Source organism: Sus scrofa, chromosome 11, assembly GCF_054392235.1.
Source record: "Sus scrofa isolate SSC_HxYL_T2T_F1_AM1 chromosome 11, Sscrofa_HxYL_maternal_Yorkshire_Landrace_v2.0, whole genome shotgun sequence".
Lineage (NCBI taxonomy): Eukaryota > Metazoa > Chordata > Mammalia > Artiodactyla > Suidae > Sus > Sus scrofa.
In genome coordinates this window covers 72,530,804-72,556,215 of record NC_139393.1, presented here as the reverse complement: position 1 = coordinate 72,556,215, position 25,412 = coordinate 72,530,804, and the positions used below count along the sequence as shown (strand labels likewise).

The following is a 25,412-nucleotide window of genomic DNA, read 5'->3' as shown; positions in this document are numbered from 1 at the left end:
CACAAGTAGCCTACATAGTCGGGAGGTGTCCAGAACCACTCTTGGTCAATAACTCACCAGAAGGATGCAAGAGCTCAGAAAAGCAGTTCTACTCACAGTTACCGTTGGTAACAGCATGGGCAATAGTTCCTTCCCAGGAGCCAGGGTAAAGGGCCCAACCAGTCTCTGAGCAAAATTTGTCCTTTATGGGAGTTCCTGTTGTGGCGCAGTGGTTAACGAATCCAACTGGGAACCATGAGGTTGTGGGTTCAATCCCTGGCCTTGCTCAGTGGGTTAAGGATCTGGCATTGCTCTGAGCTATGGTGTAGGTCACAGACGTGGCTCAGATCCCAAGTTGCTGTAGCTCCGATGTAAGCTGGCAGCTACAGCTCTGATTAGACCCCTAGCCTGGGAACCTCCATATGCTGCAGGTGCAGCCCTAAAAAGAAAAAAAAGAAATAAAAAATTGTCCTTTATGGCACAGGCCCTGGGCCAAAAAGCTAATGAACCTAAGCATTCTGCCTCAAAGCCCAGGTGCTAAACCCTTGTGAAGCAGCTCCTCTGCCCCAGCAGCACCAAGAGAGCCACCTCGTGTACTTATTTGAAAACTGAACAAGAACCCATAAATATAGATAAGAAGCCTTCCTGGTTTGTTACTAAAATTTTAACATGTTCTCTAACACTGCAGAGACAGGGGTTTAACTCTGAATAAACTGAGATAATACAGTCTGAAGATTGTCTTAACGGGGAGTTATATCATCACTAGAAGCATAGTTTTATGACTGGTTAAAAGTCTTGTTCCACTACATGGCCAAAAGTAATACCATACCTGAAATTATGTTTTACCTCTTTTTAAATAATTTTTTTTCTCTTTTTATGGTTGTACCCGCAGCGTATGGAAGTTTCCAGGTCAGGGACTGAACCTGAGCCCTCAGCAGCAGCAACACCATATTCTTTAACCCACCGCACTGGCTGGGAATCACCCACTCCTCCACAGTGCCTGCACCACTGCAGTCAGATTCTTAACCCACTGCACCATGGCAGGAGCTCCATATCTTTTTCTCTTTGTAATTCTTTTCCCTCAAAATTTTATCTTTTAAAAACTTTTCAGTGAAATATAACATGTATAGGTTGTAAATGTGCAACTTTGATGAATTTTTACAAAGTTAAAATATCTACAAGGCCAGCAGCCAGATAGAGAAACAGAAATTACTAGTACCCTATCTCCTTCCCCTTCAGTTTTAAAAAGCATACCTTCTGGAGTTCCCGTCATGGCACAGAGGAGACGGATCCAACTGGAAACCATGGGGTGGCAGGTTTGATCCCTGGCCTCGCTCACTGGGTTGAGGATCCGGCATTGCTGGGAGCTGTGGTGTAGGTCGCAGACACGGCTCAGATCCCGCCTTGCTGTAGCTCTGGCGTGGGCTGGCAGCAACAGCTCCAAACAGACCCCTGGCTGGGGAGCCTCCATGTGCCGCAGGTGCGGCCCTAAAAAGACAAAAAAAAAAAAAAAAAAAAAATAGATAAAAAGCATACCTTCTCTCATCCTTCAGATCGTCTCTGAGTTATACCTACTTTGGAAATAAGGCTTTCCTGACTGCACCATGTAAAGTGACAGTCTCTTCTGATCTTTCACTCTGTTTCCCTTCCCTTTTAATTTTTCTCCGTAGCACTACCTTCTATAGATAACTTACTGATTTCTTTCCTCTAAAATGTAAGCCTCAGGAGGGCCATGAATTTTATGTTTTGTTTCACTAATGTATCCCTGGGGCCTAGAATAGTGCCCAGCACATAGTGCATGCTCAGTGAATATTTCTTAATACATATTTGTTGAATAAAGTTTTTCTTGTTTCTACTAATTTTTTTTAAAATTTTGAAATGAAAGCAGTGATTCCCAGCAACTAACTGTTTTAGTCATAATTTCAACATTTTGCAACTCACAGATAAAAACCAGTGCCTACAGTATAAAACATAATTTAAACATACATTGTTCTTACAGAATCAGGGAGAAAATTAAGCTAAGCATATACCCAGCAACTAGCTACGGATGAGAATTGAGATGAATGCAAATTCTGAGTTTGCTAATCCATCTTTACCCACTCCTTTACCATCACCTCTCTCAGTATTTGGGCTCTTGAACCAAATTTATCTAACAATGGACATACTTAATTAACTGCTCTGCTTTAAACAGAGTAAGATACTTTAAGCCTATAAGACACTGAATCAAATATCACTGTTCATACTGTAATAACTGCCTTGTGTTTTTCATCCTTGAATTAAAAAGTCGTAAGTCTCAAATGTGAAACTCAGACTCTAACTTATCAATATACAACTCATATTGTGTTTTTCTGTACACTCTTTTCATCTTTGTGTCTCTTATCAAGCAACATGTTAACATGGACATAAAATGTTTGATGCACAGACGTTCCAACTTCCAGAAGCTTTTCTTACTATCATCAGGTTTCCTCAGATCAAATACTAGTAGTAAAATAGAGGAACAATTATTTTAGTTAATAAGGCTGCTAATTAATATAGTGTGCCTATTCTTAATGTCTTTATATAGTTTTATATATACTTACATTTTTATATTTGTCAGCATCTCATGTTTCTGATTAATAGATACGTTATTGATGTACTATTTAGACATTTTAAGAACTCATTTGTAACAACTTATAGTAAACTTGCATGTTAATTTTTTTTCTCCAAAACCAAAACCTTTTGTTCCTTGAACGTATTCTTTGGTGTGTGTGTGTGTGTGTTTTAGGAGGTGATTCCTCACATGGCTGAAGAGTATGGATTCCAATATGAACTGGTCCAGTATAGGTGGCCCCGGTGGCTTCATCAACAAACTGAAAAACAAAGGATTATTTGGGGTTATAAGATTCTTTTCCTTGATGTCCTTTTTCCTCTTGCAGTGGATAAAATCATTTTCGTTGATGCTGACCAGGTAATATGATTAACGGTTATTTTTAAGAGTACTTAAACTTTTTTACACTTCTCAGTATAGGGGCACAGTTAACATTGCTGCTGTTACTATCTTTGTCGCCATACCACAGTAACATAAGACATAATTGTGACATACAAGCAAAGTACTTTTTTTTAAAAAAAAAGCGTTCCAGGGAAAAATCGAAGCTATTGCTGTAAGTACCATTTGTTCTTAGGATATGGCAGTTTTCCTTCTAAAGTAGTAGTTTTTTTTTTTTTATTTTGGTAATTAAAAATAAAACAGATACTTGTATTAGTCATAATAAAAGTAGTTATATGGGAGTTCCCATTGTGGCTCAGTGGTAACAAATCTGACTAGTATCCATGAGGATGTGGGTTTGATCTCTGGCCTCAGTCAGTAGGTTAAGGACCCAGCATTGCCATGAGCCTGGGTGTAGGTCGCAGATATGGCTTGGATTTGGCATTGCTGTGGCTGTGGTATAGGCCAGCAGCAGCCACAGCTCTGATTCCACCCCTAGCCTTGGGAACTCCCCCCCCACCAAAAAAGAGTAGTTATATGAATTCCTATGGATAGGAGCTGAAATTCATTTAAAGTGAACTATTTCTTCTTGCTGGTAAAGTTAGCAGTTAACCTTGCTCTCCTTATTCTTCCACCTTCAGCAGCATTCTTTGGCATTTAGTCATTAACCATATCCCATCATGCCATCACTTGAAGAAAAAAGTCCTACATTTGGCCAAAAAAGATTATGGCCCTCAGCTTTCAAAATTTATGTATCTGAAATTTTTTATGACTTTTCCCTTTCACTCCATGCATGCTTTTGTAATCATTAGTGGTAAAAAAAAAAAACAAAACAAAAAACAAAAAATAAAAAATAAAAAAACTTGTAAAATACACAGAATTTCTAAGAACAGTAATATGTAAATATAAATTAAATTAAATGCAGAACTAAAGGATTCACCTGTGGCACAGCAGTTTAAGGATCCAGCACTGTTATTGCAGCAGCTCAGGTTTGAATGTGGGTTTGATCCCTGGCCTGGGAACTTTTGTATACTAAAGGTGCAGCCAAAAAAAATAGTAAGTAAATGCACAAGTTAGTATTTTATTTAGGACCAAAAGTATATTTTCAAAAGCTATTTCAAAATTTACTTGTATTCTAAATTATTTTTTATTATTTTCCAAGTTGATAACTATAAATAATTATCATCAAAATCTAAGAAAATAGGTAACGAAGTAATCATTGGCAAACATACCATCTAACATAAAATTTATTTCTCCTACTTTCCCCCAATACAGTAATTTTTTTCCAGCAGGCTAGAGTCTATTAAGAAATGAAACATACTAACATTACTTCATTGAAGCCATTAAGAATAATCAGGAGGTTTTTCCTAATGATTCAAACTAGTATTTGCCAATTTTTAATAATGGAGATAATCATAGAAATGATTCTGAATTATTAATCTCTACCTTGATATATTGAGAGCTATGCACTTGTATATTTAATTTATTCCCAGAATATATTTTATTCAAAATACCTTGATTATAAATCAGAACCACAGTGAGATACCACCTCACACCTGTCAGAATGGCTGTCATCAAAAGGAACACAATAACAAATGCTGGCGAGGATGTAGAGAAAAGGGAATCCTCCTACACTGTTGGTGGAAGTGTAAATTGGCACAGCTACTGTGGAAAATTGTATGGAGGTTTCTCAAAAATAGGGGACCTTCCATAAGAGCCAGCAGTTACCCTCCTGGGTGTATAGCCAAAAGAAACAAAAACACTGATTCAAAAAAATAACTGTACCTCAATGTCCATAGCAGCACTATTTACATTTACCCAGATGGAGAAGCAGCCTAAGTGTCCATCAGCAAATAAATGGATAAAAATGATGGCTATATGTGCAGTGGAATACAATTTAGCTATTTAAAAAAGAATGAAATTTTGCCTTTTGCAGCAACATAAATGGACTTGGAGGGTATTATACTAAGTGATATAAGTCAGACCAAGAAAGACAGTGTGTGAAAGAAAGATAGTGTATGATATCACTTATATGTGGCATCTAAAATATACAACAAACTAGTGAATAAAACAAAAGAGAAGCAGACTCACAGGTATAGAGAATAAAGCAGTGGTCACCAGTGGGGAAAGAGAATGGGAGAGAGGCAGTATAGAGTTTAGGGGATTAAGAGATGCAAACTGTTAGGTATAAAATAAACTACAAAGATATATTGTACTATGTGGGGGATATGGCAAATATTTTATAAGTGGAGTATAACCTTTAAAAACCTTTAAAAATTGTGAGTTCTGTATATCATATACCTAACTTACATAATACTCTGCATCAACTGCACTTCAATAAAAATATTTTAAAACAATTAAGAATGATGTAACATACTATTCTTATTAAGGACTAAGACTCCTGTTGTACAGACTAGGTATGTAAATTTTAGGTTTCTTTTAATTTGTAAGACAAGAAGGAAAAATAGAAACTTGGTGAACTCATGCTACAGGAAAGAACTGTGGGGGAAACTCAGTTCTCTCTGCAACAAGGTTATGATGATTTGAGATTAACAGAAAAGGGGCCTATTAGTCTTCCTCCGAGAAACTCTTCTCATCATTAAATAGATTGTGAGACATGACCTGAAGGAACTTCGAGATTTCGATCTGGGTGGAGCACCGTATGGGTACACGCCCTTCTGTGATAGCCGCAGGGAAATGGATGGGTATCGTTTCTGGAAAACCGGATACTGGGCATCACATCTTTTGAGAAGAAAATACCATATCAGGTAAGAAAATTCATACTCTTTTAGTAGATAAGTAACTTATTGAATCACAATACTCAGCTTTCTTGGAAATGATATAATAATAGCAGTGACTTATACAATGTTTATCATGTGCCAGTCATTCTTATGAATAAGACTTTACATATACTAATAATTAACTCATAAAATCCCTTTGACAGCCTCTTGCAATATTGTTATCATCCCAGTTTTACAGACGAGGAAATGAAGGCATAGAGCATTTATATGCTGCCCAGGCTTACACTGCCAGTACGTAGCTGACCCAGCAGTTAACTATATTCCAAACTGCTGTACAAGGTTGAAACTTAGTTTGTCACATAACAAAATGAAGATACTGTCTTCAAAGCTATTGTTTTGTGGGACCATGAGTTTCAGGAGGTCTTGGGGAAAACTTGAGATGATCCTAAGAGGATATGGATCCTAACAGCATCATATCAAACTTCAAACCCCTTGGAAACAGTATTAGACATTGGGAACAAACCATGGAAAGATTCATTATCGTTAGACTCAGGAAGGTACCATCACTGTAGACAGTCCCTGGAGGAAAGTGAGAACACATTAAACGACATAGATCTCAAAGAGTATTCATTTTTCACAGTGCCTTGTACGTAGTGGATCTCAAGAAGTTCAGGAAAATTGCAGCAGGTGACAGGCTGCGGGGCCAGTACCAGACCCTCAGTCAAGATCCAAACAGTCTCTCGAACCTTGATCAAGTAAGTGAAGTATGCGTAGAATAATTTTTTGGTACACAGACTGCTCCAACTCCCTCCTTATAAACCTCAGAATCTTACATTGTCAGCCTCTTTCTTCCCTCATAGAGTTTTGTATTGGATATCTTGATTTACATATTTTTTCACTTCAAGCCCAACCTTTTCAGAACCAAAAGCATTTGATCTTTACTTTTCCATCCTCAAATCTCTTCTTTCCGCTACATGCTCTGTCTCACTTTGTTTACCTTTTTCTTTTTTGCTTCCATCCTCCTTTAAACATGTCTGTCCCTCCCTCCCTCCCTTAATCTCCCCCTTTTCTGGCTCTTTCTTTCTGATCTTTAAGGCAAAACTCCCTTCATCCTGTGCTATTGCCTTACATTTTGTTTTTCCTCAAGACACTTTTTTGTCATATCCCCTAATTTCCTCATTATTGTAATCCACTAATTTCCTCATTTTAACAATTTAAACAGAAGCAAAAGATCCTGTAGCTCATAATTCCTACTATCCCCTCTTTCCACTAGGTTCTTACTAGAACCGTTCATGTTTGTTCATTCATTCAGCAAGTATCTATTGAATGCTTACTATGTGTGAGATACTCTCCTAAGACCTGAAACATCAGAAAACAAAACAGAGATCCTTAGCTCATGTGCTTCATTCTAGTGGGAAAATAAATAGATAATATTTAAAGGTAATGAGTGTGTTGTAGAAAAAATAGGAAAACATGATAGAGTTCAGAATGAAGAATAGCGGTTCAGGTTTGCTGCTGTAAATTGGGTGACCATATATGCCCATGAAGGTGACATTCAGATGTAAGCAGATAAGAGACGACCATGTGGCTATCTGGGAATCTCCAGGCAGAAGGAATATCTAATGCAAAGGTCCCAAGGTGCAAGTGGCCTTACATGTTTGAAGAATGGTAATATAATGATGGTAAATAATAATAAAGAGGGAATGATAATAGTAATTGTAGATTAGTAGAGGGGGGAAATAGTCTGACATAAGGGAAGATAGGTAACAGATGGTCTAGATGAGGTAGAAATGTGAGGCACTTTGTTTAAAAATCAAGCAAATAGAAAATTTTAGGTCAAAATACTCATGATTGATTCAAGATGACACTGGTGAAGGAAGAATTTTTGAAAATCATTCTTGAAAATTGACAGAATTCTAAATAGGTATGTTTGCCCAGGCAGGGGAGTATCTTTGCAATATTGCCAATTAGTTTAAAAAAAAAAAAAACAAACCAAAAAACAGATTTAAGAGTGCTCAGAAACCTTAGTAACATTTCAGGTTTAGTTTATGCACACCACATTTTTGTAATAGTAATTTCCCCGGTGGGTTATGCAGAAGGAATCCTACTACCTGTCTGCCGGTGGATAACCAAGAAGAGAACTCATTTCTCCAGCAGACCAGCAACCATCTGAGGGACTCTCCCAGCACCATGTCACCAGCACAGTGGGGGATGGCTGTCCTCCTGATGCGCGTGTCGTGCCTTTCCAGCGGTCCACTAAACACTTCTCGCTAAAGTCAGACTGACATCTCCTCATCCGTGAACACTTCTTATGTGCTTTTTGGTGTTTTTGGCCTCTCCTTTCTTGAAACTCCCTTGGCTTTCCTAATGCAAACCTTCCTGATTGTTTTCTGCTGTCTGTAACTTTCCCACAGCAGTTTCTGTGAGAACCACTCTTTTTCTGCTTTTCATTTAAATGTTACTAGCCTCTAAGTTTCTACCCATAGTCCACTTCTCATTCTGCACCCACTCTATTGACATTATGTATCAGGATTTTAATTTCCAGCTTTCTACCAATAATTCGCAAATTTTTATCTGTGGCTCGTCTCTCTTCTCTGAATGCTTCGCTCATATATTAAATCTACTGAAACAGATGCATGTTAATGCCTAGAACTTTTCTCAAATTAAAAGTTAAAAACCCAAGTTGTGTTCCTCCTCCACAATTCTCTTCGTCAGCAAACACCGCTTAGCTGCCTGTTATAGACTGGGTTATCCAGGGAACAGACTGACTCTAAAATGGAAATTAGCTTCCAGGAAGTTGTTAGAAGTGCTCTCAGGGAGTTCCCGTTGTGGCTCAGCAGAAATGAATCCGACTAGGAACCATGAGGTTGCAGGTTTGATCCTTGGCCTTGCTCAGTGGGTTAAGGATCTGGTGTTGCTGTGAGCTGTGGTGTAGGTTGCAAATGAGGCTCAGATCTGGCGTTGCTGTGGCTCTGGCGTAGGCTGGCAGCTGTGGCTCCGGTTAGACCCCTAGCCTGGAAACCTCCATATGCCATGAGTGCAGCCCTAAAGAGACCAAAAAAAAAAAAAAAGAAAGAAAGGAAAGAAAAGAAGTGCTCTCAAGACCAACAACTGTTAGAGGAGGAAAGGAAACAGAATTCAGCAAATCCTACAACTTCAGCAGAGGCCTCATATGACCCCTAGAGAGAGCTCTGAAGCTGAGATGGCCTTTCCCAGTTGTCACAGTTTGGTCGAGAGGCCCACGTCTTTTTTCCTTCACCTCAGTCATTCGTTGGACATAGGCTGTTCCCAAGAAAGGAGGTGACCTTGAGTGAGACAGTGCTTTTCCAAAGACAGTTCCTAGAAATGGCTGAGAGCTGAAGGTTGTCACACAGCAGCACCTCCAGTTTCTGGAAGAATAGTTGTCAGATCAGAATATAGATCCGAGTGTTGTATCACAGCATCCACTGTAGTCCACCTGACCCTGCATGAATACACTTCTTTGTATAAATTCACTGGAGCTCATCTCAAGGCCAGTGACTTTAGACTCATTATCTCTCTCCCAGTGACTTTAGACTCGTTACCTCTCTCTGTCATTCACTCTAGATTCACCTAACCCAGTGATATGACCCAGGGCCTCCCCAGCTTATGGGGGTAATAAGCACAACTTCCCCAGAAGGTCACTGGGTCACTGGGTCACTGGAGGGATAATAAGCAGGGTCACTTCTACTTTGCCTCATTGGGCACCCTTGTAGGGCATTGTCTCCAAGGTAGCACCTCTCCTGTGCCTCCAGTGAGCCATTCTATTGTTCTGTCAGGCCAGGGGCTGATAGGTGGTGCAGTACTTGACAGCCTAGTGTGTGGTCCTAGGTGGTACCACATGTGACCACTTAGGACCGTGGGATATCTGGGCCATGTGCCCTCTGTCGGGCTTTCTCTTGGTCTAATGCAATATTGCATGGAATCCTGTGTCAGTGGTTAGCTCCATAACTTTCAGATCAGAATGTAGATCTGAAAGTTACAGATTTAGCTCTTAAAGTGGCAACTCTCTCACACACACACACACAGAGTCTCGATTTCAGCTGTCATGACTACCCCCTTCATGTATCCATTGTGCCAGTAGAGTGGCTGATAACCAAGGCTGGCTGACATCAACTGGCCCTATCATTCTGTCTGCTTGGTCATTTAGTGCTGCTTCTGTGTTGAACACTTTTTAGTGGATACTTAACATGCAATAGGTAAACATCCTGACAATTTTTGCCACCCTCATAGGCTCATCTGTAAGCCTCTACCCCAGAATTCTATGCCCTTAATCTTTCTGAACCCCTGACCAGTCAACCAAGCCATTCACCATTTCACATGAATTTATATATATTTTAGCCTTAGGCTACTTCTCTTTTATATACAAAATGAGTGATAAGGTGCATCATCTGAAGCAGTTAAAAGAGTTCTAAGAAAATTCATAGCACTAAGTGCCTGTGGTAGAAAAGAAAATGGGTCTCAAATAAATAACATCAGCTTCCACCTTAGAAACTATAAAAAAAAAAAAAAAAGCAAATTTAAAACCAAAGTAGAAAAGAGAGAATAAATAAGATTAGAGTGGAGGAGTTCCCGTCGTGGCGCAGTGGTTAACGAATCCGACTAGGAACCATGAGGTTGCGGGGTCGGTCCCTGCCCTTGCTCAGTGGGTTAACGATCCGGTGTTGCCGTGAGCTGTGGTGTAGGTTGCAGACGCGGCTCGGATCCTGCGTTGCTGTGGCTCTGGCGTAGGCCGGTGGCTACAGCTCCGATTCAACCCCTAGGCTGGGAACCTCCATATGCCACAGGAGCGGCCCAAGAAATAGCAACAACAACAACAAAAGACAAAAAGACAAAAGACCAAAAAAAAAAAAAAAAAAAAAAAAAAAGATTAGAGTGGAAATCAGTGAAATGAAAAAAACAGAAAAATGATGTTTCCGTAGATGTTCTTTTGAACCAAAGCTGGTTCTTTGAGAAAATTAACAAAACGTAACTCTCTAGCCAGACTGATCAGAAAAAAGCCGAAAGACACAAATTACTAATATTAAAATGAGATACATGACAGCACAATTTCTAGATATTGAAAGAATAATGAGAAACTTATGAACAGCTTTATAGCAATAAAGTCAACTTTGATGAAATCGGACAAATTTCTTAAAAGATGCAAACTAATAACAAAATTTCAGAATGAAATAGATAACCCGGATAGCCCTATATCAGTTGAATAAAATGAATTTCGTTTAAATCTGTAGGCCCAGATAGCTTCTGAATTCTACTAAACTTGTGTGAATTGTACCCAACATTGAAGAAAGCAGTAGCACCAGTTCTACCCAAACTCTTTAAAAAAAAATTGACGTCTCATTAGTTTTGCCATATTCTGTTGTTAAAAGGAAGTCACTAGGTTCAGCCACACCCAGGAGAAATAACTGCACAAGAGCATGAATACTGGGAGGCAGGGATCACTTCCCATATCAGAAGCTGCTACTGCAAAACCAGATTCTAAGATGAGACTGAATGAATAAAAGTGGTATATTTACTCAGAGGTAAAAAGGAATGAATTGTAGACATAACGACATGGATGAATCTAAAAACAACTATGCTGATCTAAAGAAGCCAGCCCGAAATATACATACTGTATGATTGTATTTATATAAAATTCCAGAAAATGCACACTAACCCACAGTGACAAGGAGCAGTTCATGTTTGCCCAGGAACTGACTTGGGGGAATGCAGAAGGGACAGGTGGGAGGGTTGCAGAAAAGCACAAGGAAACTTGAGGATGTGGACATATCCAGTAAGCTTGGTTAGGGTCATGGTGTCACAGAATATTTATATGTAAAACGTATCAAACTGTACCCTTTAATATATACAGTCAGTGGACTGGCATAAAGTTAGACACAGAGATCAACTGTATAGAACTAAGAGACCAGAGATAAACCCATGCATCTATGGTCACTTGATTTTTTTTTTTTTTTTTTTGGCTTTGAAATGTGACTGTATTTTAAACAATGTCTTTCTTTTTTTCATTTTTATTATAGTTGATTTATAATATTTTATCAATTTCTGCGATACAGCAAAGTAACCCAGTTATACATGTATATATTCATTTTTTTCACATTATCCTCCGTCATGTTGCATCACAAGTGATCAGATATAGTTCCTTGGGCTGATTTTTGAAAAGCATTCCAGGATAATCTAATGGAGAAAGAATAGCTTTTCAGCAAAGGTGCTGAAGCAGTAGGCTGTCAACATGTAATGAATTGGACCCCTTCCTCACACCATCTACAGAAACTATCTCAAAATGGATCAAGGCCTGAATATAAAAAACTAAAGTATAAAACAGAAAGTATTGATGTAACTCTCTGTGTCTTTGGATTAGGCAGTGGTTTTTTAGATATGAAGCAAAAAGTTCAAACAACTAAAAAAATGTAATTGCATCAAAATTAAAAAATTTTATTCATGAGAGGACATAAGAAATTGGAAAGACAACCCACAAAATGGGAGAAAATATTTATAAATCATATAAGAGAGATTAGTATCCAGAACATATTTTTAAAACTCTTAACAATTAAATAAGAAAAAAGACAATTTTCAAGTGCTCAAAGGATTTAAGGACATTTTTTCAAAGAATATATATTAATGGCTAATAAATACATGAAAAGATTCTTAGCATCATTGGTCATTAGGACCTGCAAATCAAAAATACAGAGAGATACCACATCCTACTCACTAAGATGGCTATAATAAAAAAGATGGGTGATAAAAGCTTTGGCAAGGATGTGGCTCTGGTGTAGGCCTGTGGCTACAGCTCCGATTCGACCCCTAGCCTGGGAACCTCCATATGCCGGGGAAGCAGCCCAAGAAATGACAAAAAGACAAAAAAAAAAAAAAAAAAAAAAAAAAAAAAAGCTTTGGCAAGGATATGGAGAAATTAGAACCATCATAATCTGCTGAAGAGAACGTAAAATAGTGTGGTGTGTGTGTCTGTGTGTGTTTTGCCAGTCATGTTTGGTTGCATGGGTGCCAGTGCAGAGGTTTGGATTTAACCAGGACTGTAATTTTGCCAGGTGAATACAACTAAGTGAGAAAAGGATAAGACAATTGAGAATATATTCAAGGGATTTAATATAACAATTAGCCATGAAAATTAAGGGAGTAGAGACTTCGGTGGGGGAAGGACAGTGAAATAGTGGTGGGATCAGTTGACTGGAGGTCCCAGTGGGGGGTCAAAGAATATTGATACCTGAGTGCTTGATGGAGTAAGCTAAAAGTCAGAGGGAGCATGGAATTGAAATTACAGAAGACTTGGCTAGGACTTGACTATGGGAGAAAGTGGCCAAGATGACAGACCAGGTTATTTAAGGATTTAACAAATAGATTCCTAGGAAAGGGATGTTGGAAGAAGAAACAGTTAAGCTTTTTTTTTTTGATTAATTTTTTTAGAGCAGTGTTAGATTTACAGGAAAAAATCAAGCAGAAAGTACAAAGAAATCTCACATTTCTGGGTGCCCTATTCTAGTCCATTGTTGTATTTGTCTATTCTTTTACCAATACCAATATCTCAATTACTGTAGAATTCATGTGAAGACTTCTAGTATCGGTCCTTTGACTTTGTTATCCTTCTTCAACACTGTGTTGGCTCTTCTTGGTCTTTAGCCTTTCCTATAAACTTCAGAATCATTTGGTTAATATCCACAAAATAATCTACTAGGACTTTGGGATTGAGATTAAGTTGAGAAGAATCAATATCTTAACACTATTGAGGCTTTGTGACCATGAATACCTTTCCATTTATATAGATGTTGTTCCTAGATTTATTTCATCCCCCAAATTTTATAATTTTTCTCACGTAGAGGAACATTTTTGTTATCTTTCTACCTGGGTTTGTTTGGGGTTCTATTTATTTATATTTTTTGGTAGGAATGTAAATGTGTTGTGCTTTTAGTTTCAAATTCCAGTTGTTCATCGCTGGTGCGTAGCAACTGAACTTTGTATATTAACCTTGTATCCTAAAACCTTGTTAAAATTGTTTATTCGTTTCACAATTTTGTATTGATTCTTAGGATTTTCTGCATAAACAATTCTGTCATCTTTGAACAAAGACACTTTATCGCTTCCTTTCCAATCTGTGAATCCTGTAGTTCCTTTTCCTGTCTTGTTGTATTGACTAGGACTTCCAGTATGATGATTAATAGGAGTGTTGAGAGAAGAACCCTAAAATTATGAGCCTCGGTGCTTAGATGGGGCAGCTGACACAAGTACCGCTGATGCTCTCTGGGAGAGAGAGGAAACATGTCCTTTGCTCCGAAATGTGCAGATATTCCCTGGGGAGAGGTAGGAAAGGGCTCTACACCCCCTGGCATATAAGCAGGTATCCCTGGGAAAGCTGTCTCTAACTCACTTGGCTCCTTTGCCATTTAAACATCCTTTAACCCAGGTGCCAGCAATCTTTGCTTAGAAAGCCCTGAGTATGCAGAAATGTAAAAATATTTGTGGAGTGTAGTTTCCTGATAAGGAATTGAAAAGTCATCTCCTAATCTGGAGAGTATGTGGTGGCGACCACATCAACAGTGATGGCAGGCACAGCGTAAGTCATTAATCCCGGTGGTTCGAGGCAAACAGAGGTAGAGAGTGAAGGCCGAGTGGTGGGTTTCTGGGCCTCTTTCTCACCCCCGATGCTAGGGGTGAAGTCCAGGGTAGGTGTAGGCATTCCCAGGGCAGGGGTTCATTCATTTGACACAAGACAATTGGGTCAAATTAAGTTTATAGACATATCTCAGATTTGCATGTTTTTAAGATCTGATCATAATCTAAATGACATCTTCAACCTCTTTTGCTCTGACTCTTAATTTTTATACCTCTGTATTTAAATAATTTTTTTTTCCTTCTGTAGGATCTTCCCAATAATATGATTTACCAAGTTGCCATTAAGTCTCTTCCTCAAGACTGGTTGTGGTGCGAAACCTGGTGTGATGATGAATCCAAACAAAGAGCCAAAACAATTGATCTGGTGAGTGTTTGTGTCTTCACTTGTTTAAGCAGATATGAAAATGCTCCAATAGAAATGCTTTCTGTTTTACAAACAGAATGGCACACATAGGGCACCTGCTGCTCAGTCTATAACTGTTATACTTATCTGGGTTGGCAAGTACAGGGCTGTGTCGGGGGCCCTCAAGACCACCCCAGGTCTGATGATTCAGGGAGAAGACTCACAGGACTCCAAAGCATGGCTGTGATTCATTACCATGAACAAGTGCAAAGGCCAATCAGCCAAGGGAAGAGGCCCGTAGGGTGAAGCCCAGAGAAAACCAGGTTCCAGCTTCCAAGGGTCCTTTCCGTGTGAAGTTACCCAGGACAACTCTGATTCCTTAAGCTTTGGGAAGTAGTAGCACATGTGAAGTGCAGCCTGTCAGGGAAGCTTAGCAGAAACCCAGTGCCCAGAATTCTAACTGGGGGTGGTCATGTCAGTGCCCACTCTGCCCCCACATGCCAAAATCCCCAGCATCCGGAAGGAAAGCAGGCAGTTGGCATAAACCACACCGTTTGCAGTTGAGGCACAACGAGCCGTCCTTTTCAGGGAAGGGTGGGAATATTCCAGAATCCAAGTTCCCAGATGCCAGCCAAGGGCACCTTCCAAGCAGGCCTCCCTAAGAACAATAATCTCAGGCCTGCTGTGTTAATTCTTTTTTGCACAATGCCTTTTGAAAGTAAGGCCATAAGCTGGCTGAAATGTGTATAGACTAGCTATCATCTTAATATATCATCAGTTTAGTTCTTCTGTCAAAAGTTTTCCCAAGTAAAGACAACCAAAATAATTCCATCTGCTTAAATTATCCTATGCATGTCTATTTTTCATTGTTTGTTGAGAAATTTTTTCCTAGATTTTCATTTTAAGCAGTTTATACTACACAGTTTAAATCTTAGACATGACATATTTCAGACTAATTGTCCAACTGTTTAGAAGTTATTTTCCAATATTATATTTTGTCTTTAGTAGTACAAGAATTATCATTCTTTTTCTGACTACTTTATATTTTTATTTGCTAATATAAGTATAAAATAATTCTTTACAAGATCTTCACTGAGGAACAAATTGTAGAAATATTAGAGCTTAATAGTTTTGAACAAAATAAGATAGGACAATAAAATATAGGGATTTTTTCCAGACATAGGTAGCAAGGTGTAGAAAGAAAATAATATGCCAAAATGTTGGAATCATAGGTGATTGAATATTAACAGAAACAAGGTGACATTGGTAAGAAGAAAGCAAGGGAAGTTTCTAAAGAGAGGTCAAGAAGGTTACTGAACATAACTCATAAAATGTGAAGGTTGTGTTGTGTAAGGTTGTGACTCATATGTTAGTGACATAAGGGGTCTTCAGTACTCAGACGAATGTGAGCTGCTCTAAACAAGTGCCCGGATTTCAGTGGCTTCACATATACCCACGTACAGGCCTCACTGGGTGTCCTGTCAGTGAGTAGCTTCCTGCACATCATGACTCAGGACCAGTCTCCATCCGTCTTGTGGCTTCTTCATCTTCTTGGGTCCTATCACCATCTGTGTTCATCTGGAGCTGATCCATCCAGTGTGACAGCCACCTGCCGCATACAGCCGTAGAGTACTTAGAGTGTTGCTAGTCTAAACTGAGATATGCTGTAGGGTGTAAAACAGATCAGATTTTGAAAACTCAGCACAATAAAAAGAATGTAAAAACACCTTATTACTCATTTTTATATCAATCACATTTTGACTGGTAAAATTTTGGAAATATTGGGTTTAATAAAATACAGTATTAAAATTTATTTCACCTGTTCCTTTTACATTTTAAAAAATGTTTTCTTTTTTCCCGGCCACCCCACGGCACATGGAGATCCTGGGCCAGGAATCAGACCCAAGCTATGTTGCAAATGCGGCCACACAAGACCCTTAACCCACTGTGCCAGGCCAGGGATGGAACCTGCGTCCCAGTGCTCCCAAATGCCACCCATCCTGTTGCACCACAAGGGACCTCTCCTTTTACCTTTTTATGTCTGGCTACTAAAAATGTAAAATTGCCTAGCTGGTTTCCATCGTGTGTATTTCCATTGGAAAGTGTTGGTCTGGAGGGAAGGGAGAAAGGGGTGTGGAGAGCGTATTCTGATCCTCAGAGCCGGTTGTGTGGCCGCATCCAGTAACGAGAGGAGCCGAGGATCGTCCCTCCTGAGTGGGCAGCCGCTCCCTAGCAACAGGTCTGCACAGGAAAAGGACAGGTGGCATAAATTTTGGTGGACAGCATTATTGCTCCCACAGAAACATTGACGATAAAAATGAAGAACATGCTGTTTTTGATCATCTTCCAGGGGGATAAGTTAAAAAGAAAAATCCCAAGGAAATGACCTAATGGAGAGGAAAAATCGTAATTAATTTTGAAGGTGAGGATGAGAGTGTTTGTGAATGTCACAATACTACCTCAGCTCTCTTTCAATCAAGATTTCTCAACTGGGTCATTACTCACAATGGGACCACGTAATTCTTTGTTGTGGGGCTGACCTATGCAAGGATGTTTAGCAGCATCCTTGGCCTCTCCCCACTAGATGGCAGTAGCACCCCACCAGCCCCCAGTTAGGACACTCAAGACTGTCCAGACCTTGCTAAAGCTCCCCTCTGGGGCGTGATCACCCCAGTTAAGCACCACTGATAGAGATTGTAGGGGGGAAGTTATAGCATAAAACTAAGAAAAACAAAGTGGGTTTGTTTTCATAGTTTCTGACACTATTAGAAAATAGTTCCATTATCTTCCGTTTGTAGAACACATGGCCTGTGAGTTTAACTTCTTCAAAGAAGATCCTATTTTCCACATTAGAAATATATTATAGGAAAAAAATCTGCAGTGAAATAAACTGAAAATATTTGGTGAGGAAGGGATAAAGAAAATAGGCTCATGGCTTCATAACGAATCTCTCTCCTGTAGGGCGTGAAGGATGAACAGGAAGACAAGTTGGGGCAGCCATAAGAAAATGCCATGTAGAAGTGAGCTTTAAACGCATCCTTCTCTTGCCCTTTTTTTTTTTTTTTTTTGTCTTTTTAGAGCTGCACTTAAAGTATATGGAAGTTCCCGGGAGTTCCTGGGCTAGGGGTTGAATCAGAGCTACAGCCACCAGCCTACACCACAGCCATGGCAACACGAAATTCAAGCTGTGTCTGTGATCTACACCACATCTCATGGCCACACTGGATCCTTAACCCACTGCCACTGAGCGAGGCCACAGATCACATTCCCGTCCTCATGGATTATTAGTTGGGTTCTTGACCCACTGAGCCACAATGGGAACTCCAAAACACATTCCTTGTTAAGGCTTCATAAAGAGCAAGTGGGATGACTCTGTAACTTTGTAAAGTTTATCACCTTCCTGAAGTCTTTCCTGTCTCAGTCAGTGGCATCTCCTTTTTTTTTTTTTTTTTTTTTTTTTTTTGCCTTTTTAGGGTCACACCCACAGTTCCCAGGCCAGATCCTTAACCCACTGAGCGAAACCAGGGGTCCAACCTGTGTCCTCATGAATGCTAGTCAGATTGGTTTCCGCTGAGCCTCGACGGGAACTCCAGCGTCTCTATTCTTTATTTGCTCAAGCCAAAGACACAAGGGTTTTATTCGATGCCTCTCTTCTCACAGCTTATATCCAGCCCTTTAGCAAGCCTTGTCAGCTGTACCTTCATACATCTAGAATCAGATCCTTTTAAAACTCCTCCAGTACTTTTTGCCTTTCAACTTTTATTTAATTTCCCAAGAAACTCTGTATTAGGACCATTTGCTAATTAAAATAGGTCAAATATTAGAGAAACCCAAGAGACGATCCTGTTTTAATTTCCTCCTTTGCACGTGAGAAGACTAAGATTCTGCTGCTTCCCCCCACCTCACACACACACACACACGCACACGCGCAGTTAAGTGTTGCTTACAGGTTTTACTACTATTAAGTGTGGACTGTCCAAGTCTTACTACTAGTAAGAATTGGAACCATGAGGACTGAGGATCCATGCCCACTATTTTAGTATCATAACTGCTATTTAGAACAGAGGCATCTGAAGGAGGACAACTGCTTTGCCAAAGACCGTAAGACATTTCTCAAGGCTGACAAATGGTTTTGTCTGTGGAAAACATAAAGTACATACAATGAGGTTTTGGCCCAAAGAAGAGGCAAGAAAATATTTGCTAAAATAGTCTCCTGTGCTATTTTACAGAATGGTCATGTAATTGGATCTTCCATCAAAACATTTTACAGAATTGTTTGACAGACTTCTTATGAACCATCAGAATGTCTTTAAACAGTTTTTGTTTAAATTTCTGATTGAGGTGTTTGCATTAGACATTTACTTCTTACATAAATTATGATTTCTCTTCACTTGATCCTTTCTCTATTAAACTAATTCCAGTATTTCAGGTGCTTAGTTCTTAGAGCTCTGCTTTTTATAAAATGCATTCTGTTTGCTGTCATGACGTAGCAGTGTCCTCAAGTATTTCCTTTGTGTTTCCTGGAAAATGGTTTTTAACTAACAAAGCTTTATTTAAACTTTCAGTGCAATAACCCCAAAACAAAAGAACCTAAACTAAAAGCTGCTGCCAGGATTGTCCCGGAATGGGTGGAGTATGATACTGAGATACGACGACTCTTAGATCACCTTGAAAACAAGAAGAAAAATGCAAGTAAGTAAGCGTTCTGCAGTGGTGTTGGAACCATGTGTTACATTAAGTGAAATTAGAATAGATTACAAACTCATTTCTTTGTGAAGTTATCAAATAATTAGGTCAGAATATCTTTACAAAAATCTGTGACATGATTACAGATGTCATTTTTATGTGGACTAAGCTCACAAATTTAAAATATGGCTAAGAATCTGTTCCCCATGGATGTAGCTTCAGTTCATATCACCACATAGTTGTGTCGAATAGTATTAGCCTGTTGACATAAAGGTGAAAAAAGTAAAAGAAACTCTTGTCTTTAAGGCATACTGAATTTCCTAAATGTGAAAATCCAAGCTCTGAAGCTCAATAAAAGCCTTTTATAGCTAACTAAAATCTTACTCCTGTCTCCTGGGTTCATCTCATACATTGTACAGGTTTCCCCGTGGAACGCTGGTTCCTAGTCTAGTAGCCTTTAGTCATGGGCTGGAGAGTGATTTGGATGAATTTGTTTCCATTTCTTAGATTTAAACAACTACAGTTACCGTAGCATTTCATCACCTTACATAAACCTTCAACACCAATAAATATGTGATGAATATTCTTTTAAAGCTAATAGAAACATCTTAATTTCCTCATAATTCCCTTTCCTGGTCAGTGCCTGTTTCCCTCTCTTGTTCTTTGCTCTTTTTTAAAAATAGTACCAAGCTTCTGTTGTGTTCCAGTCAGTATGTTAGAGACTTTCACAGGCTAGACTAGTTAAGCCTCACAATAATTCTTTCCAGTAGTTCAGAATATAATGCTTGTTTTCCTCAGCCTTATTTTTTTAGGGTGGCTGAGATGATTATATATGAGCTTTCTTATATAAGCAAGAAAATATTTGCTAAAATACTCTGCTATGTTTTATCTTGACTCTCTCAACAAAACCAATGTGTATTGTTTCAGTTCAGTTTTTGTTTTTTTTTTTTTTTTTTTCTGGTCTTTTGTCTTTTGTTGTTGTTGTTGTTGCTATTTCTTGGGCCGCTCCCGCGGCATATGGAGGTTCCCAGGCTAGGGGTCGAATCAGAGCTGTAGCCACTGGCCTACACCAGAGCCACAGCAACACGGGATCCGAGCCGCATCTGCAACCTACACCACAGCTCACGGCAACGCCGGATCGTTAACCCACTGAGCAAGGCCAGGGACCAAACCCGCAGCCTCATGGTTCCTAGTCGGATTCGTTAACCACTGCGCCACGACAGGAACTCCTCAGTTCAGTTTTTAAAACATGCCCATGTATTTTTAATAATCTGATATAAAGTTGCCATTTCAGTTTAGAAAAAGATTATTCTGTAAGTGGTATAACTCTTTACAAAGAGAGGGAAAGATAAGACATGATAGAGAAGGAAAGAAAACAAAAAAGAAAGGAAAATTCACATAATTTAAAACAAAATTTTAAATGTATGAAACTTAAAGATGAAGCATTTCTCATCAAATTGGAAAGATTTAAAAGATTAATAATACCCAGCCTTAGCAAGGGTATTGACAAGTAAGCACTCTCATATACACATACATATATAGTAGCTATATAAATTAAGGAAACTTTTTAATATGAACAGAAAGTTAAAGTATATGTGCCCTTTGACCCAGAAATTCATGAGAAACTTACGTTTAAACAAGAAAAATCAGAGTTCCTGTTGTGGCTCAGAAGGTTAAGAACCCAGTATACATGAGGATGTGGCCTTGCTCATTGGGTTAAGGATCCAGTGTTGCCATAGCTGTGACAACACTATTTCTTAGTATCTCATATTTTTTTAGCTGAGAGTTATAGCATTTTAATCATGTAGGTTTTATGCATACATTTTAAGGCTTATTCTTAAATATTTTATCTTGGGTTACTGTTATAAATGGGATGTTCTCTTCCAGTATATCATCTCACTGATGGTAGCTTACCCATAGAAGCACTACTATTTTCTTTACATTAATTTTTATGTTGAATTTTCTCATATCATTTACTGTAATGTTTCAGTTGATTCTCTTTTGAGTTTTTCCAAGAATATATACATCTTACCTGCAACCAAAGGTGGTTTTTCCTCTTCCTTCCTAATCCTTTTATCTCACCTTGCTTTTTCTTGTCTAATTGTTTTGGCTGATATAGCTAATACAGTGTTAAATAGCAGTGGTGGTAGTTTCTCACATTGCCTGGCTAGCCTTCTGTCTTTCTCCTTTAAGTAAGATAATAGCTTTGGACTAAAAATAGCTTTTTATCACATTAAGGAAATATCCATTGATTCCTGTTTTAATGTTTTTATCAAAATGGGTTGTATTTTTATCAACTGCCCCTTCAGCAGAAATAGAGGTTACTATATATTTTTTTTACTTACATGTATATTAGTATGATAAAACCATAGTAATAGATTTTCTAATGTTGAATCATTACTCCTAATATTGAATCATCATTATATTTCTAGAAAAGCCTATTATTTTTCCCTTTTTTAATTGAGATATAATTGACCTATAACATTATATTAGCTTTAGGTGTACAAATAGTGGTTAGAAACTTGTAAATATTGCAAAATAACCAGTACAATAAGGCTAATTAACATTCATTACTATAGGCAGTTAAGAAGTTTTTTTCTTGTGATAAGAACTTTTAATATCTCTTAGCAACTTTCCAGTGTCCTATAGAGTATTACTAATGGCAGTCACCATGCCGTATTATATCCCCATGACTTACTTAGTTTATAACTCGAAGTTTATACCTTTTGACCCCCTTCACCCATTTCATCCATCCCCTATTTCCATCTCTGGCAACCACCAATTTGTTCTCTGTTGTTATGATCTTGGTTGTTTTATCTTTTTTCTTTGTTTTTTTTTTTGTTTTAGATTCCACATAAAAGTGATATCCTGTGGCATTTGTCTCTCTCTGTGTGACTTAATTCACTTAGCATAACGCTCTCAAGATCTATCCATGGTGTCCCAAATGACAGAATTTCCTTCCTTTTTTATGGCTGAATAATACTTCATGGTGTATGTATATACACCACATTTTCTTTATCCATTCATCCATTGATGGGCACTTAGGTTGCTTCCATATTGTCACTATTATAAATAATACTGCAGTGAATGTAGGAGTACATGTATCTTTTTTCTTTTTTGGCAGCAGCCGTGGCATGTGGAAGTTTCTGGGCCAGGAATTGACTGTGAGCCACAGCTGCAGCAATGCCAGATCCTTAACCCCCTCTGTTGGGCCAGGGATCAAACCCGTGCCTCTGCAGTGAATGGAACTGCTACAGTCAGATTTTTAACCCACTGTGCCACAGTGAGGGCTCCCCATATATCTTTCTGAATTAGTTTTTTGTTTGTTTTCTTCAGGTAAATACTCAGAAGTGCAATTGCTGCATCATAGGGCAATTCTATTTTTATTTTCTTTTTTTTGGCTGCCCCACAACATGTGGGGTTCCTAGGCCATGGATCAAATCTAAGCCACAGTTTCAACCTAAGCTGAAGGTTGCAGCAATGCCAGATCCTTAACTCTCTGTGCTGGGCCAGGGACCAAACTGCATCCCAGTGCTCCCAAGATGCCACCAATCCCATCGTGCTACAGTGGGGGCTCCTGGCAGTTCTATTTTTAATTTTTTGACCATCACAGTGTCTGCAGCTATACCAACTTATATTTCCATCCACAGTGCACCCGCATTCCCTTTTACCCACATTCCTCACCAACACTTTTTATTTCTTGTCATTCTAACAGGTATGAGGTATTTCTCATCATGGTTTTGATTTGCATTTTCTTGATGATTAGTGACATGGGACACCTCTGCATGTACTTGTTGGCTATCTTTCTATGTCTTCTTTAGAAAAGTATTCAGATCTTTTGCCCATTTTTTTAAATTAAATTGATTTTCTGCTGTTGAGTTGTATGTGTTCTGTATATATTTTGGATAATAATGCCTTAAATATGCATAATTTACAAATATTTCCCCCGCTTCCATAGGTTACCTTTTCAGTTTATGATTGTTTCACTTGCTGTGCAGAAGCTTGTTAATTTGATGTAATCCCACTTATTTACTTTTGCTTTTGTTGCCTTTGCTTTGGTGTCAGATCCAAAACATCATTGCCCAGACCAGTGTCAAAGTGGTCACCATCTACGTTTTCTTCTAGGAGTTTTATGGTTTCAGGTTATGTTTCAAGTTTTTAATCCATTTGTGTGTGTATGTGTATGGTGTAGGACAGCAGTCAAGTTTTACTCTTTTTCATGTTCAATTTTCTCAGCACTATTTATTGAAAAAACTGTTCCTTCCCCATTGCATGTTCTTGGTTCCTTTGTCATAAATTAATAGACTGTATGTGTGTTTATTTCTGGGCTCTCTCTTCTGTTCCATTGATCTCTGTGTCTATTTTTATGCTAGTACCATACTGCTTTGATTACTCTAGCTTTGTGATATAGCTTGAAATCAGGATGTATGATGCCTCCAGCTCTGTTCTTCTTTCTGAAGATTGCTTTGGGCATTCAAGGTATTTTGTGGTTCCATACAAATTTTAGGATTGTTTGTTCTATATCTGTGAATATAGAATTGGAACTTTGATGGGGATTACATTGAATCTGTAGATGACTTTGGGTAATATGGACATTTTAATGATATTCATCTTTAAACCCATGAGCATAGAATATCTTCCCATTTATTTTTGTGTCTTTAGTTTCTTTTATCAGTCTCTTGTAGTTTTCAGTGTATAGATATTTCACCCACTTTTGGTTAAATATATTTCTCCTTGAATTGTAAAGGGGATTGTTATCTTAATTTCTCATTCTGCTAGTTTGTTGTTAGTGTATACAAACACAACATATTTCTGTATATCGACTTTGTGCCCTGCAGCTTTACTGAATTTGTTTCTTAGTTCTGAAGGTTTTGGTGGAGTCTTTAGGTTTTTCTATAATGTTATATTATCTGCAAATAGTGATAGTTTCAGTTCTTCCTTTCCAATTTGGATGCTGTTTTATTTCTTTTTCTTGACTAATTACTCTGGCTAGGACTTCTAATACTATGTTGAATAAAATATGTGAGAGTGGACATCTTTATCTTTTTATTGATCGTAAGAGGAAACCTCTTAGCTTTTCACTGAGTCTGTCATATTATGTTAGATATGTTCCTTCTATACCTACTTTGTGAAGCACTTTTATTATAAATTGATGTTGAATTTTGTCAAACACTTTTGCTACATCTATTGAAGTGATCATACGATTTGTACACTTCGCTTTGTTAATGTGACATATCACATTGATTGATTTGTGGATAATGAACCATCATTGCATCCCCAGGATAAGTCCCACTTGATCATGGTGGATGATCCTTTCAATGTATTGTTGAATTTGATTTGCTAATACTTTGTTGAGAATTTTTGCGTCTGTGTTCACCAGAGATGTTGGCCTGTCATTTTTTTTCTTCTCATAGTGTCCTTGTCTGGTTTTGTTATCAGGCTATCACTGGCTTTGTAAAACAAGTTTGGGAGTGTTCCCTGTCCTTCTGTTTTCATTAGAGCTTCAGAAGGACTGGTATTAATTCTTCCTTAAATGTTTAGTAGAATTCACCAGTGAAGCTGTCTCATTCTGGACTTTTGTTTATTGGGAGGCTTTTTGTGAGTGTGTGTCTTTTTTTTGGTCTTTTCTAGGGCCGCACCCATGGCATATGGAGGTTCCCAGGTTAGGGATCTAATCGGAGCTATTGTTGCTGGCCTCTGCCACAGCAACGCGGGATCCCAGCCGTGTCTGCGACCTACACCACAACTCATGGCCACCCAGATCCTCAACCCACTGAGCGAGGCAAGGGATTGAAACCCGAAACCTCATGGTTCCTAGTTGGATTTGATAACCATTGAGCCATGACGGGAACTCCTATTGGGAGATTTTTGATTACTGATTCAGTTTCCTTACTAGTAATTGGTCTGTTTAGATTTTCTATTTTCCTCATGATTCAGTCTTGGTGAATTGTATGTGTCTAGGGATTTATCCATATCTTTTTAGTTGTCCATTTTGTTGACATATGATTGTTCACAGCAGTCTGTTATGATCCTTTGTATTTCTATGGTTGTATTT

General features: G+C 38.5%; 1 protein-coding gene across 3 annotated transcripts in view; it reads left to right on the top strand.

Moving 5' to 3' along the window:
* UGGT2 (UDP-glucose glycoprotein glucosyltransferase 2) overlaps positions 1-25,412 on the top strand; it is a 171,828-nt gene that overhangs the window by 144,107 nt on the left and 2,309 nt on the right. For all 3 annotated transcript variants that reach the window (XR_014819754.1, XM_021065792.2, XM_084982147.1), the window contains 5 exons: positions 2,744-2,926; positions 5,552-5,712; positions 6,326-6,440; positions 14,576-14,692; positions 19,237-19,363. Coding sequence is in view for 2 of the 3 variants with exons in the window: in XM_021065792.2 (XP_020921451.2) it covers positions 2,744-2,926; positions 5,552-5,712; positions 6,326-6,440; positions 14,576-14,692; positions 19,237-19,363 (703 nt within the window). In the remaining variant the exon portion in view is untranslated. The remainder of the gene's footprint in view (positions 1-2,743; positions 2,927-5,551; positions 5,713-6,325; positions 6,441-14,575; positions 14,693-19,236; positions 19,364-25,412) is intronic.